General features: G+C 36.9%; 2 protein-coding genes across 6 annotated transcripts in view; one reads left to right on the top strand and one right to left on the bottom strand.

Moving 5' to 3' along the window:
• The first annotated feature begins 247 nt into the window (after positions 1 to 247).
• Positions 248 to 12,706, top strand: Pmpcb (peptidase, mitochondrial processing subunit beta). Its single transcript, XM_027926389.2, has 13 exons — positions 248 to 369; positions 1,423 to 1,563; positions 2,417 to 2,503; positions 3,031 to 3,160; positions 4,880 to 5,078; positions 5,415 to 5,494; positions 9,014 to 9,126; positions 9,566 to 9,709; positions 10,733 to 10,893; positions 11,747 to 11,832; positions 11,973 to 12,061; positions 12,196 to 12,271; positions 12,355 to 12,706. The coding sequence occupies exons 1-13, from the start codon at positions 268 to 270 to the stop codon at positions 12,417 to 12,419; spliced, it is 1,473 nt and encodes a 490-aa protein (XP_027782190.1). The 5' UTR covers positions 248 to 267; the 3' UTR covers positions 12,420 to 12,706.
• Dnajc2 (DnaJ heat shock protein family (Hsp40) member C2) overlaps positions 12,628 to 13,059 on the bottom strand; it is a 30,625-nt gene continuing 30,193 nt past the window's right edge. For all 5 annotated transcript variants that reach the window (XM_071613321.1, XM_027926388.3, XM_071613317.1 and 2 more), the window contains one exon: positions 12,628 to 12,778. In XM_071613321.1, coding sequence (XP_071469422.1) covers positions 12,704 to 12,778 — 75 coding nt within the window. In that variant the 3' untranslated portion in view covers positions 12,628 to 12,703. The remainder of the gene's footprint in view (positions 12,779 to 13,059) is intronic.

Genomic DNA, 13,059 nt, shown 5'->3' with positions numbered 1-13,059 from the left:
GGGTCAATTGCTGATCAGAAGTTACCTTAGTGCACCTGCACTATTAAAGGAATCTTCTTTTCTAGACAATTGGAGACACTTATAGCCAAAATTCCTGGCTTTATATTAACATCAATGGACCCTGTCAAGATTTAGTCCCATTAATCCTTCCATGACCGCTGCAAGGAATGTTATCCCCATCACCGCCACAAGGTGGGGCCCACCGGCTGTTCTGGCATGTCGGGTCACAACCCCGGAAGCACACCCTCCCAATTGCCCGCAGCGGAGATGGCGGCGGCGGTAGCGGCCCGAGCCTTGGTGTTACCGGCAGCGAGGCGGCGGTTGTGGGGTTTCACCCAGAGGCTCCTAGTCCCAGGCGCCGCCAGGAGGGTGAGCGTTCCTCCCCTGATATGGACCCGCTGGGGGCTGGCCATGACGGCCCGCGCCTTAGCGCAGCAGACCCAACCTCCCTGGATCGCGACCGCGGGTTAGGTCCGGCCTCCGGCACCGGGACCCTGGGACCCGGGACGCCTGGCGCGAAGGCCGGCGGGGCCAACAGCCCGCCACGTGAGCAGTCAGTGAGGTGTAGGATGACCCCAGTCGCCTCTTCCGCAGCTAATCTGTAAAGAGTGCCTACTGACCACCGAGAAGGTAGTGTTTGCCAGTTGGGAAAAACCTCAGCCTAAGACTGAGCTCCATCATCAGTTGGGCTTCCCACGAGCTAAAGTAAAAAAATTGTGTTTACATTTTCCCATGGGAGAGTTTCTAACTTTCTCCAAAGGGACTTTAATATGTATATGTGTGTTTTTTTGTTGTGGAAAAAGGGAAAAGGAAAAAACGGCTGAAAGGTGAATAGTTCATAGTCAACAAGCCGGTTTATCTAGAGTGTGTTGGAATATTTGAGCTTCTTCCTATGTGCTTCCATTACCTTTCCAAATCGTTTTGCTTTTCTTCAGCAGTGACAATCTAAGTCTCATTTCTGTGTTGTAGTAGGTATTTATATATTTTCCTGGTTCCCCTCTTCCTCTGCTTGTTTTCTCCATAAAGAAAACGAAATGTTTCTAGGAGAAGTTTTGAAATAAAATTTGTTTCTTTCTGGGAAATGGTAATAGCTACTCAGCTTTTCTAAAGGAAGGGCTTGTTTATAATCATGTTGCTATCTTTAGGACAGTGATTGGTTAAGGAAGGTTTCTAGGCTCAGCAAAGGGATGGATTCCAGTAGAACCAAAGTTAATGAGGAAAGATTTTGTTTTTTCAGTACTTGGGATCTAACCAGGCCTTCCTTATATTTTCAGTGTTCTACTAGAACTTAGTTAAACCCTTAGCCCAGGAAGGAGTATTTTACAGAGTCTGTTAGAGATTGATTTGATGTTCTAATCAACATTTAATATCAGAATAGTAATGTGGTTTGCTTCCCTCTCTTCCTCCTTCTACCCCAATCAGTCATTGCATTTTGGAGGGACCAGACTGAGAAGTACACAGGCTGCTACACAAATTGTTCTGAATGTTCCTGAAACTCGAGTAACATGTTTGGAAAACGGGCTCAGAGTAGCCTCTGAAGACTCTGGGCTCTCAACATGCACAGTAAGTGACTCAAGGCAACCTTCTCTTGAGTCATGTGTCATTTAGGGAAGAGCAAACTATTTAACCTTCAACTTTGCAGTTGGCTGTAGTTAAAAAAAAAAAAAAAAAAAACAGTGGTTGTTATTCTGCTTTGCTAAGTTTCTCTGATGTGTGAACTTTTCTTCAATTATTCTTCCATACCAGGTACATGCATATCCTGTTTTATTGTTTGTATATGTTTCTTGTAGACTATTGCATTACTTATATTGTTGATGATTTCATTACTTGTATTGATGATAATGAAAGAGGTATATTTTTGGGCAACTCTATGTGATACTTTTTTGCATATATTTTGCTTATTTGATTTTTAAAACATTTCTTTGCAGTAGATATCATCCCACCTGTATTATAGTTGAGGAAGCTGGTTCAGAGAGGTTAAATGGTTTTGTCATGCAGCTAATACATCGATTTCAACCTGAGCTTTCTGATAATCCCTGTTTTTTTTTTTTTTTTTTTTTGTGGTGATGGAAGGACCTTGTGTCTGCTAGTCAAGTACTCTCCCACTGAGCTACATCCTCACTAACACCTCCTTCCCCATGTCCTTTATACCACAGTTATTAACTGGCAGTAGTAGTGAGTTAGACTAATCTGTGTCCTTACTAAAGCTCGTAGGTAGATACTTGTAGCAACTAACACTAGCCTGATGGTCATAAAATTTAAGTCTCACTTCATAGGAATGAATGTCTCAGTTTACTCAGGAGAAGAAAACCTTAATGCTAAACTGAAAAACATTTGTCAGAAGAAGGGAGGAGACTGTTCTCTCCGCTCCTGGAAGAAGTGATTGTTTTACTTAGTTGTTCTTTGATTGCTTAAGGTTGGGCTCTGGATTGATGCTGGAAGTCGATATGAAAATGAAAAGAATAATGGAACAGCTCACTTTCTGGAGCATATGGCTTTCAAGGCAAGTTATAGACTTACTTTACAAAAATATGTTCTCTTTAAAAAGGCAGAAAGTGCAAATTTTTATGCTTTAAAGGCAAACACTACACTTCAATAGTATGACATGTTTTATTTTTATCTAGAGCAATATCTGCAATGATTACTGATAATTGTTTTGTAAAACTGAAATAAATTTTTTCTTGGGATGCAAGGGTTATTGGAATGAATATCATTTTTGAAGCCTAATCTATTTTAGAAACCAAATTTGTCCCTGTAAGAAACTGACATGCCTTTGTCCTCCATGTTCATTTTCTTTTTTTTTAAATAACTTTTTATACCTTTATTTATTTTTATGTTGTGCTGAGGATCGAACCCAGGGTCTCGCACGTGTGAGAAACCTAAACTGAAAACATTTGTCAGAAGAAGGAAGGAAACGGTTCTCAGCTCTACTGCTGAGCCACAAATCCAGCCTGTCCATGTTCATTTTCTGAAGTGCTTGGAGTAGATGAAGGATAAAGGAATAATTTGTTTTTATTTTTTTATTTCAAGGGTACCAAAAAAAGATCGCAGTTAGACCTGGAACTGGAGATTGAAAATATGGGTGCTCATCTCAATGCCTACACCTCCAGAGAGCAGACTGTATATTATGCCAAAGCATTCTCTAAAGATTTGCCAAGAGGTATTATTTATACTGCAGATAATGTAATTTTCATGAGGGTTCAAAAATAACTTACTCCTGTTTTTATGTGTGTCATAAAGAGTAACCCCCAGAAATATGAAAAAATGAGCCAATCTTTGAGAAGAACAGAGCCCCTGTCATTGGATGTGGAATAATGTGGGGTGGGGGGTGCTCCTTGACAATCTGAAGTGGAGGTATGCTCTGAAGCATCTCCTATTTTGGGAATTTGCCTGAGATTTTTATCCCCGGAGCTGGACGAAGCTGGTGTATGAGGTAATAATTAGATGTTTGAAAATTTTTATGATCATCCATCTTCTTGTCAATATGAAATTTGTCATGCAGCTTTGTTATGTATATATTTATGTTAAATACATGTACTTCTATTCTAAAATGCAATATTAAAGATACATTAGAATGAAAAAATATTTAGATTAAAATTATAAATACTAGGAAATAGGAACTCTCATTTCCTATTATTTAGAAACCTGTCAGGTTAGACTACCATTCCCACATAAAGGAGGATCTTTTTTTTTTCCCCCCTTAATGGTAGGCATTGAACCCAGAGCCTCATGCATGCTAGGCAGTCCCTCTAGATCACTTAACCCCAAGAGAATCTTTACAAAGGAATTCTGCTCCCATATATCTGTGAGCTCTTCCCTACTTATCTTCCTGGTACATGGTTCATCCGTCTGGACAGATGGGTTTTATTTGCTTTCAGTGATAATTTTTTTGGAGGGTTACCAGGGTTTGAACTCAGGGCATTCGACCACTGAGCCACATCCCCAGCCCTATTTTGTATTTTATTTAGAGACAGGGTCTCACTGAGTTGCTCAGTGCCTCGCTTTTGCTGAGGCTGGCTTTAAACTCTTGATCCTCCTGCCTCATCCTCCTGAGCCACTGGGATTACAGGTGTGTGCCACCGCACACAGCAGTTTGATAATTTTTAAAAGTAATTTTATTGATGTTTTCCTTTTGGTTATGAGCTCAATCCCATCTTACTTTAACACTTTGTTTTGTTATGTTCTTGGTATTTGAATATAATTGGTTCAGAGGCAAGTAAACTTAAATTAGGGAACAAAAGTTTACTGTAAGGGCAAAAAATAAATCTGAAGATGTTTATATTTAATAAAATTTATATTGTGATTACAACAAACATGAATTAGATTTAAAAAAAATTTTGAGAGGTATATGGTTTTGTAAAATTACTTTGGCTTTTTAGCAAATTAGGGTTTAAGAGGACACAATTTTGTAAGTGATTCATTGGAGGCATATTTTAGACTATAGTGATTCTTTGCTTCTTTATATAGCAGCCTTATTGCTCTTGGAAATTAAAAAAAAACTTGGATGATATGAATGCTTCTGTATATACCTACATGTTTTTGGTCTTATACAGATAATTTTCTACTTTGTAATTTTCATAGAGAACAATCTGTATTAATGTACAGATTTCCAAGGGCTTTTAAAAAAGTCATTACAAAATGGTGGCAAATTGAGGATCCCCCCCCCAAATCTTCAGTACTACAGCGGTTTATATTTTACATTAATTTTAATACAATCCTTTTAGGTATATTGAATATATGGAAGTTTTTTTCTTCTCAGGTTAATCATTTAGTTAATATCAAAATGATGGTCATTGTCATGGTTTCTGATATTGATTTGAGATCTTAATAACAAAAATTAGATTCTTAGCATTTCTGCTTACATTTTAATTTCAATTAGCTGTAGAAATTCTTGCTGATATAATACAAAATAGCACATTGGGAGAAGCAGAGATTGAACGTGAACGTGGAGTAATCCTTAGAGAGATGCAAGAAGTTGAAACCAATTTACAAGAAGTTGTGTTTGATTATCTTCATGCTACAGCTTATCAAAATACTGCACTTGGACGGACAATTTTGGGACCAACTGAAAATATCAAGTAGGTGTAATTCCCATATTTTTAAAATCAAATTTTCAAAAAATATGTTTCAATAATGTTTTTTTCCTGATAATATGAATGGAATCATACAGCTACACTTAACATCACATAGCTCCTAAGTGTCTGGGCTCATAACTACTTCTGGAATAAACAATGGTGTCAGATGGGTCTTTGTTGATATAAAGTTGAAGTTTTTGATACTTGTTGCCTATATCCTATTTCTGATTGCTTGTAACTCTTAGAATAGTAGGTTCAGTTTGATTTGATTTCAAGTATATTAATGTTATAAGATCTGTGTTTTTTATTTCCTTTAAAATTGCTTTTCCTCACTTACAGATCTATAAATCGTAAGGATTTAGTGGATTATATAACCACACATTATAAGGGGCCAAGAATAGTGCTTGCTGCTGCTGGAGGTTAGTCAGTTTAAATTTCTATAAAGACAAGTTACTAGAGTTATGTACTTACTAACTTAGTCTTGTTGGGAGATATATCGTAAAGAGTTTTTATTTACAGAACAAATTGTTTGTGTTGTGTTAGGGATTTCCCTCTGTCTTTTGTAGTAGGTTTCATTTGTAGAAAAAACTTAATGAACTATTCCATACATAAGAATACACAGTAGAATTTATTTACAAGACTAAGGGCTAATGAGTGAACTGGGAAACAGTTACTTTGGAAGTTAGCTGTTCTACAATTTGAGACTCTCTTGAGATTGTAAATTATTCCTTGAGGTGCAGCTTCATCTTTGGTCAAGCATGGAATGGGTATGTTCATTCATTCTTTCATTTACTCAATCATTCACGCAGTAGATCTACTGATGACTGAGTAGGGGAAGCACATAGGGAGCCATGAGAATGTATAATGTGAAATCAAACATGCAGGTAGCATCAGATTTCCTTGGAGAGTGTGAAACCAACCAATCATAGAAAATTCACTTCTGCTACATTTCCTAGCAATGTGAATTTAGATCAACAGTACTTTTTTGAGGTGGGCAGGGCAGACTGGGTATTGAATCTAAGGGAGCTTTACCACTGACCTATATCCTCAGCCCTTTTTTATTTTTTAAGACAGGGTTTCTCTAAGTTTCTGAAGCTTGCCTAGAATTTATAATCCTCCTGCCTCAGCCTTGGGAGTTGCTTGGATTACATGTGTGTGGCACCATGCATGGCCCAAACAGTACATTTTAATTGGTTTTCTTGGTCTTTTAATACTAGAGCACAATGAAGATAGATGGAGTGTTTGTGTTATTTTAATTTTTCTCTTTTTAGAAATTACAGTAAATTAAAGTCTGGTTGCCCTCAATATACTTCTGAGCTAATTATTTGGGGGTAACAGAGAAGATGAAAGTGAAGTTAAATATCTAAGATGTGTTTTTTATTGTGGCACTTAGCTAAATCATGTTACCTTTTGTGTGGCAGACAGTAGCACTGAAATTTTCAAGTGGCCAGCATTGTTTCTAAAATGACTACTGCTGACTGGGGTTTGGTTAGCAGGAAAGCTCTCTGGGTCCTCTGTGCACATGGACACAATAAGTTTTACTTTGGTTTATTGGTTCATTTTGAAGTTGCTGAAGTTTAGGTATGTTAATTATGTGTCAGATCAATTAGCATTTGTATTTCATTTGTTAATCTGCCTTATGAATAATGGCATCTTAAATTCAATGAAATAGGCCATTTTAATCCTCTGCTGACCTCTTCTGATTAACAATTTCAGCTACTCTTAGCTTTTTTTTTTTTTTTTGGTACCAGGAATTGAACCCAGGGGGTATTTACCCACTGAGCCACATCCTCAGTCCTTTATTTTTTATTTTTACTTAGAGACAGTATCTTGCTGAGTTGCTTAGGGCTTCACTAAGTTGCTGAGGCTGTCTTTGAACTCGTGATCTTCCTGACTCAGCTTCTTGATTACTTGGAGGACAGGCGTGTGCCACCGCCTCAGCTTCCATTAGCTTTTTTTTTTTTATAAATATATCTTTATTTTATTTATTTTTATGTATTGCTGAATATTGAACCCAGTGCCTCACATGTGCAAGGCAAGCATTCTGCCACTGAGCCACAACCTCAGCCCCAGCCCCTACCATTAGCTTTTAATCTTCAGGAATTTTTTGTATTTCAGTCTCATTTAAAAAAAAAATCGTAGGTTCACCTGCATTTTAAATTGGGGTAGCTGGAGGTGGGATTGAGCAGTAGGTAAGTATCTGTCCTGTTCAACCAAAAGGGTTATTAGTAAGTGAAGGTAATAGTGAAGGTAATAAAATAGTGTTGTCATCAGGTGCCGAGAACTGTGTGCCTCAGGGTTTTTCACTCTGCAACTGGAACCTTTTACTGCCACAGTCTTCTGTTCGTGGTGTTGTCCTCTGGATTGATAATCCAAGATGACTCTCTTACATAATTATTCCAAAAATAACATTGAAACTGGAGTTTTGAGATGAAACTTGATTCTGTTTCTGCTGGCAGGTAAAGTCTGCACAAGCTGCAGGTGTCTGCAGCTGAGACACACTCTTAATGGTTGACTGTGCCCTCCAGTGTTGCACCAGACCCCAGCAGCTCACCACCAATTTCTTCTTTCTTGGTTCTGGTTTTGAGAATTCAGAGAATGAAATTCAGGGACCAGGATAAGTGAGTTTAAGAGTAGGATTTACTCAAGTGTGCAAAGAGAAACAACTCCCGAAGGATGAGAGAGGAGTTGACAAGCGTTGCTGTCTTGAGTCTGCTAGTCTAGGGATTTATATAGCACTGAGGTCAACACTATTGGTCCACAATTATGCTAATTAGGGTCTGGAAAAGTACTAATATTGTTGGTTAGACCTGAATCCCATTCAGGTTCACCTTACGTTTTTTCCCCCACTTCTTAGGAAGTGGGAGATTGAAGTCAGTGAATTGTGCATGCTTGGTGGGGGAGGGGTATCTGGAGCTGCAGTGTTGCACGGAGCAGGTGTCTGTACTGGGCTGATCAGAACCCTGGTGGGATGACAGGTTGGTGTACCTTGGCTCACCTGCAGCACTGCCCATTCCTGCTTTAGGCCTGCATAGGCATGGCAGGTTCCACAGCTGCAGCCCATGCTTGCCTCCTGCACTGCAGCCCACCACGGTTGTTGCTCTGCTGCTCTACTGCAGCTTCTTGGCAGGAATCAGTGGGCTGGCTGGGTGCTTGGAAGCAGGTGAGCCCTGTCACATCCTACACTGCTGTTATCACACCACAGATTTGGAAAATATGGGTATAAGTTGTCTTTTATATTCTAATAGTATACTTAAAGAAATCTTATGACACTATTTTTTTAAAGCACTTGCACATGTTTGTAAGTTTATATTTGTGTTTAAGAATCCTTCCCTGACTGAATCTGTTTTGGTTCCCAGTTGGAATAATAAGGAATATAGAATCTAAGTAATCAATTTTGTATATCAAGTAGTGAGCAGGTAGATAGCTATGAATGTGTTCAGAAATTTAGATGAAACTTTTGTTGTTGGGTTCTAATAAGATTTAAAGAATAAAGCATATCTGTGTATCCAGCTTTCTTTAAATGAGATGGAACCCTTATTTGTATTCTTTCCTATTTAAAAAATAACATTAAAAATGGACCTTATTTGCTAGGTTGCATCTTAGAAATTTTATAACAATATAATGTTTGTATAGAAGATTATATTTTTCAAGTTGAAATACTGCCTTAAGTTGTAAAATTCATATTGATGAAAACTGTCAGTTCTACAAAATGAGAAATCTGTGCAAACACAAGCCTTAATTGCACCAAGGAAATGAATGTTGTGAGCCATTTACTCTTAAATGGCTTTTAATGAATTTGTATGAACAGTTCATGTGTAGTGTACATCACGTACCACCTAGAGTTTATTGTAAAGCAAAGTATTAGCAGTTGGCAGTCTTAGATTGTACTGCTGTTAGATACAAATGAAAAAAAAAATTTTTTTTTTCCAATTTAGGTGTTTCCCATGATGAATTGCTTGAGTTAGCAAAGTTTCATTTTGGTGACTCTTTATATGCACATAAAGGTGAAGTACCAGTTCTGCCTCCCTGCAAATTCACAGGAAGTGAGGTATGGTAAGCCTCCTAGCTAGAAATTGGCCTTTTATGGTTTCGGATTTTGAGATGGGGTCTTGCTAAAGTTGCCTAGGCTGGCCTTGAACTTGGGAGAATCTTGCTTCAGGCTCCCAAGAAGCCTATTCCACACTGCCTGGCAAAATGTGCATATTTCTTATAGTTAGATGGAAGAAATCTAAACTGAAACATAGAAAAGGCAAGAGAATGGGTGCCTTTGCTTACATTGCTTCCTATTCCATATTATTTAATACGGCCTGTTTTTCTTTTGGAAGGAAGCAAGGTCTTAAGAGCAGTGTTATATTTGGTCATTTTGTGCTTTTTCTTTGGCACTGTACCCACTTACGATAACTTTATAAAAGATCCCAAATTTTGACTCTTACCTTGGGTTTACTCTTGGCTAAGTTCTGCCTACAGTACATTTTTTCTTTAACTAGATTCGAGTGAGGGATGACAAGATGCCTTTGGCACACCTTGCAATAGCTGTTGAAGCTGTTGGTTGGGCACATCCAGATACAATTTGTCTCATGGTTGCCAACACACTGATTGGCAACTGGGATCGCTCTTTTGGAGGAGGAATGGTGAGTGATTTTAAGAGTTACTTCCCATGCTAATTAGAAGATTACCATATTCTTCTGAATATAAATTCTTTGTAAGAATCTTCCCTTTGAAATGGCAAAAACGGAGCTTTTGTTCTATGATTTTTGACTTATATAAACTGATCTTGGATTGCATCTGAGCCTAGAAAAAACTATCTTTGCCACACAGTTTATTAGTGAATAATTGGCAAAATAAGGACAGAACTAGTTATTAGTTACTACTGTAATAGTAATGCAGTAACTATAATAGAGAAGTTACTAATAGTTAATAGTATTATATCAGTGTTTATAAATTTTAAAAGTACTGAGGTGATATAAGAAAATGAATACCTTTGTATTTTCATTAGTACACACTAAAGAATTTAAGGACAAAGAAGCCTAATCACAGGGCTGGGTCCTAGTTCAGTGGCAGAGTGCTTGCCTAGCACTGTGAGGCACTGGGTTCAATCCTCAGCACCACAAAAATATAAAATAAAGGCAGTAAAATCCTGTCAGAAGCTTTCTCCCAAACTGTTGAAAATAATAGTTGTTAAAGAAATTTGGATAGGGGTTGGGGCTGTAGCTCATTGATAAAGCGCTTGCCTCACACATGTGAGGCATTGGGTTTGAGCCTCAGCACCACATTTAAAAAAAAAAAAATTGGATAGAGAATTCTTTGTACTGTTTTTATAATTCTTCTGTAAATCGGAATTACTTTTCAAATAAATATCTTAGGCTTCACATACAATGCAATTTCAGATCTTACAGCCCTACATATGGGTTGATAACAGCAATGTCAACCCATAAGTTGGTGCAGCTACTACTATGTTAATTACAAAGATTCATTGCTTTTACATTGTGCATTGAACTAGATGAGCAAAATTCTTAGACTCAGTTCAATTTTGAATTACTGAAATGTTGCTGGATAAAACTAGGAAATGCCTCTTAGGGCATTTGCTATCTCATTTTTCTTTCTGGCAATTTAGACATGTGTACAATTCTCTTAGACTGTTGTTTTCCTTATAGAACTTATCTAGCAAGCTGGCCCAGCTCACTTGTCATGGCAATCTTTGTCATAGCTTCCAGTCTTTCAACACTTCCTACACAGATACAGGATTATGGGGACTCTATACGGTTTGTGAACCAGCCACAATCGCAGACATGTTACATGTTGTTCAAAGAGAATGGTGAGAAAAAAAAATTTAAGTAGTTTAATGTCTAGGATTCATATTCTAGGCCAGTTTCCTTTTTATATTTTATGATTATTTTGTGGTGGTAATTTTACCTTTTAAAGTAGTAGCAGCAGTTACCATGTTTTTAAAGATCATAGATATGTTTCCTCCAAGTCTCATATAAGCTGCTTTATACTATAAGAAAATTTGTAAATCTTTTATAAGTAGATTACTTCATAAAGAAGATCCTAAAACTTAAGCTAACCAAAAGTTGTTCAGAAAAATCTAGAAGTAATCTGACTTGGAAAGACAGGGTATGAAAATTGAATGAGAAATTGCTCGTTAAAAGAAAACTTAGGGGCTGGGGATGTGGCTCAAGCGGTAGTGCGCTCGCCTGGCATGCGTGCGGCCCGGGTTCGATCCTCAGCACCACATACAAAGATGTTGTGTCCGTCAAAAACTAAAAAAAAACAGATAAATATTAAAATTCTCCCTCTCTCTTTCTCTCTCAAAAAAAAAAAAAAGAAAAAGAAAATTTAGTGTTTTAATTGAAGAGTAGTATTTGAATCAGGAGATAGGCAGCTTATTTTTATATTGTGCTGAACCTTAGTCTTCTAATGAGCAATTACACAAATTTATATGTGATTTGCAAAAATAGAAATACCTGAAAAAACAATAAATATTATTTTAGCTTTTGCTTAGTTATCAGAATTATTAATAATTTAAACTTTTTACTTAGTTGAAATCATAACTGCTTACACAATGTGGTGTATGTAGAATGTTACCTCTTTCCTTAAGCCACTAATTTATAAAATCACAATAACATTTCCTAGCCACTGTATAATACCAGTTTCTCAATGTTTCTTAGGATGCGACTCTGTACAAGTGTCACTGAGAGTGAAGTTGCCCGAGCCAAAAATCTTCTGAAAACAAACATGTTGTTGCAGCTTGATGGTAAGAATAAATATTTAGGGGCTAGGGTTGTAACTCAGTAGTAGGACACTTACCTAATACATGTAATGCCTTGGGTTTGATCCCAAACACCTTAAAAAAAAAAAATTCTAATACTTAAATTGTTTTTTCTCTTTAACCAGGTTCAACTCCAATTTGTGAAGATATTGGTAGGCAAATGTTATGCTATAATAGAAGAATTCCTATCCCTGAGCTTGAAGCAAGAATTGATGTAAGTTGTTGTCTTTAGATATTATTGGATTCCGTGTAAAAGCATTCTTGTTAGAAGAGCTTTAGTTTTTAAGGTTCCAGGCATAGAATTTGTTCTTACTACAAAAAGTTCTGACAGTATCTTCCTTATTTCAGGCTGTAAGTGCTAAGACAGTTCGAGAAGTATGTACCAAATATATTTATGATAAAAGTCCAGCTATTGCTGCAGTTGGTAAGCCTGGTTTCCTTTTCTCCTATGTAGAAAGTTGGCTAAGCACTTCTGTCAGTTTTAACCATCTTCTTTTTAATCCATAGGTCCCATTGAGCAGCTACCAGATTTTAACCAGATTTGCAGTAACATGCGCTGGCTTCGTGATTAAGAAGTGCATAATGGAAATATTTTAAACATATATTTATGAAACTGAGAATTTGCAAGTTTTAAACTACTGATCCCTAAAGGAAAATACAAATTTGGAAATTTGAAACAAATATGTGTCATACAAGACTACAGCCCTGATGATCATTTTAACGGTATATCTTTGTGCTCTGAAAAATTATTTTGGAAAGAGCACTTTGATACAATAAATGTAATTTTGAAAATGAAAGTTTATATAGTATTTTCAGTTTTATTATAAAAATGCACACAATAAAGATTGTCATTATGTCATTTCTTGAGTCTACTTGCATTTAACACTTGCTCTTGAGCAGCTTTCTTTGCTTTTACCATCTCGACGAGCTCCTAGAATGGAAAGTTGATTTAAATTAAGAAACTGTCACTTTAAAAACAGATATATCCAGTACTTGGTATAAATATGTAAATAATTCAAATTGGATGAATCTAAAAATTAAGACAGTGCTGGAAAAATCTGATTTTACTAACTGCTAGGGTTAGAAGCTAGGTTTCTGCAATAATTTTGGCCCATAACTTTGGATACTGAAATAAACACCATAATCTATATTATTACCCATTTAACAGCTGTAACTAAAATGCTAACTACATTACAAATCATAATGGAATCT

This window comes from Marmota flaviventris, chromosome 1 (genome assembly GCF_047511675.1).
Source record: "Marmota flaviventris isolate mMarFla1 chromosome 1, mMarFla1.hap1, whole genome shotgun sequence".
Classification (NCBI taxonomy): domain Eukaryota; kingdom Metazoa; phylum Chordata; class Mammalia; order Rodentia; family Sciuridae; genus Marmota; species Marmota flaviventris.
The sequence above is the reverse complement of the archived record's forward strand: the minus strand, read 5'-3'. Positions and strand labels throughout refer to the sequence as shown.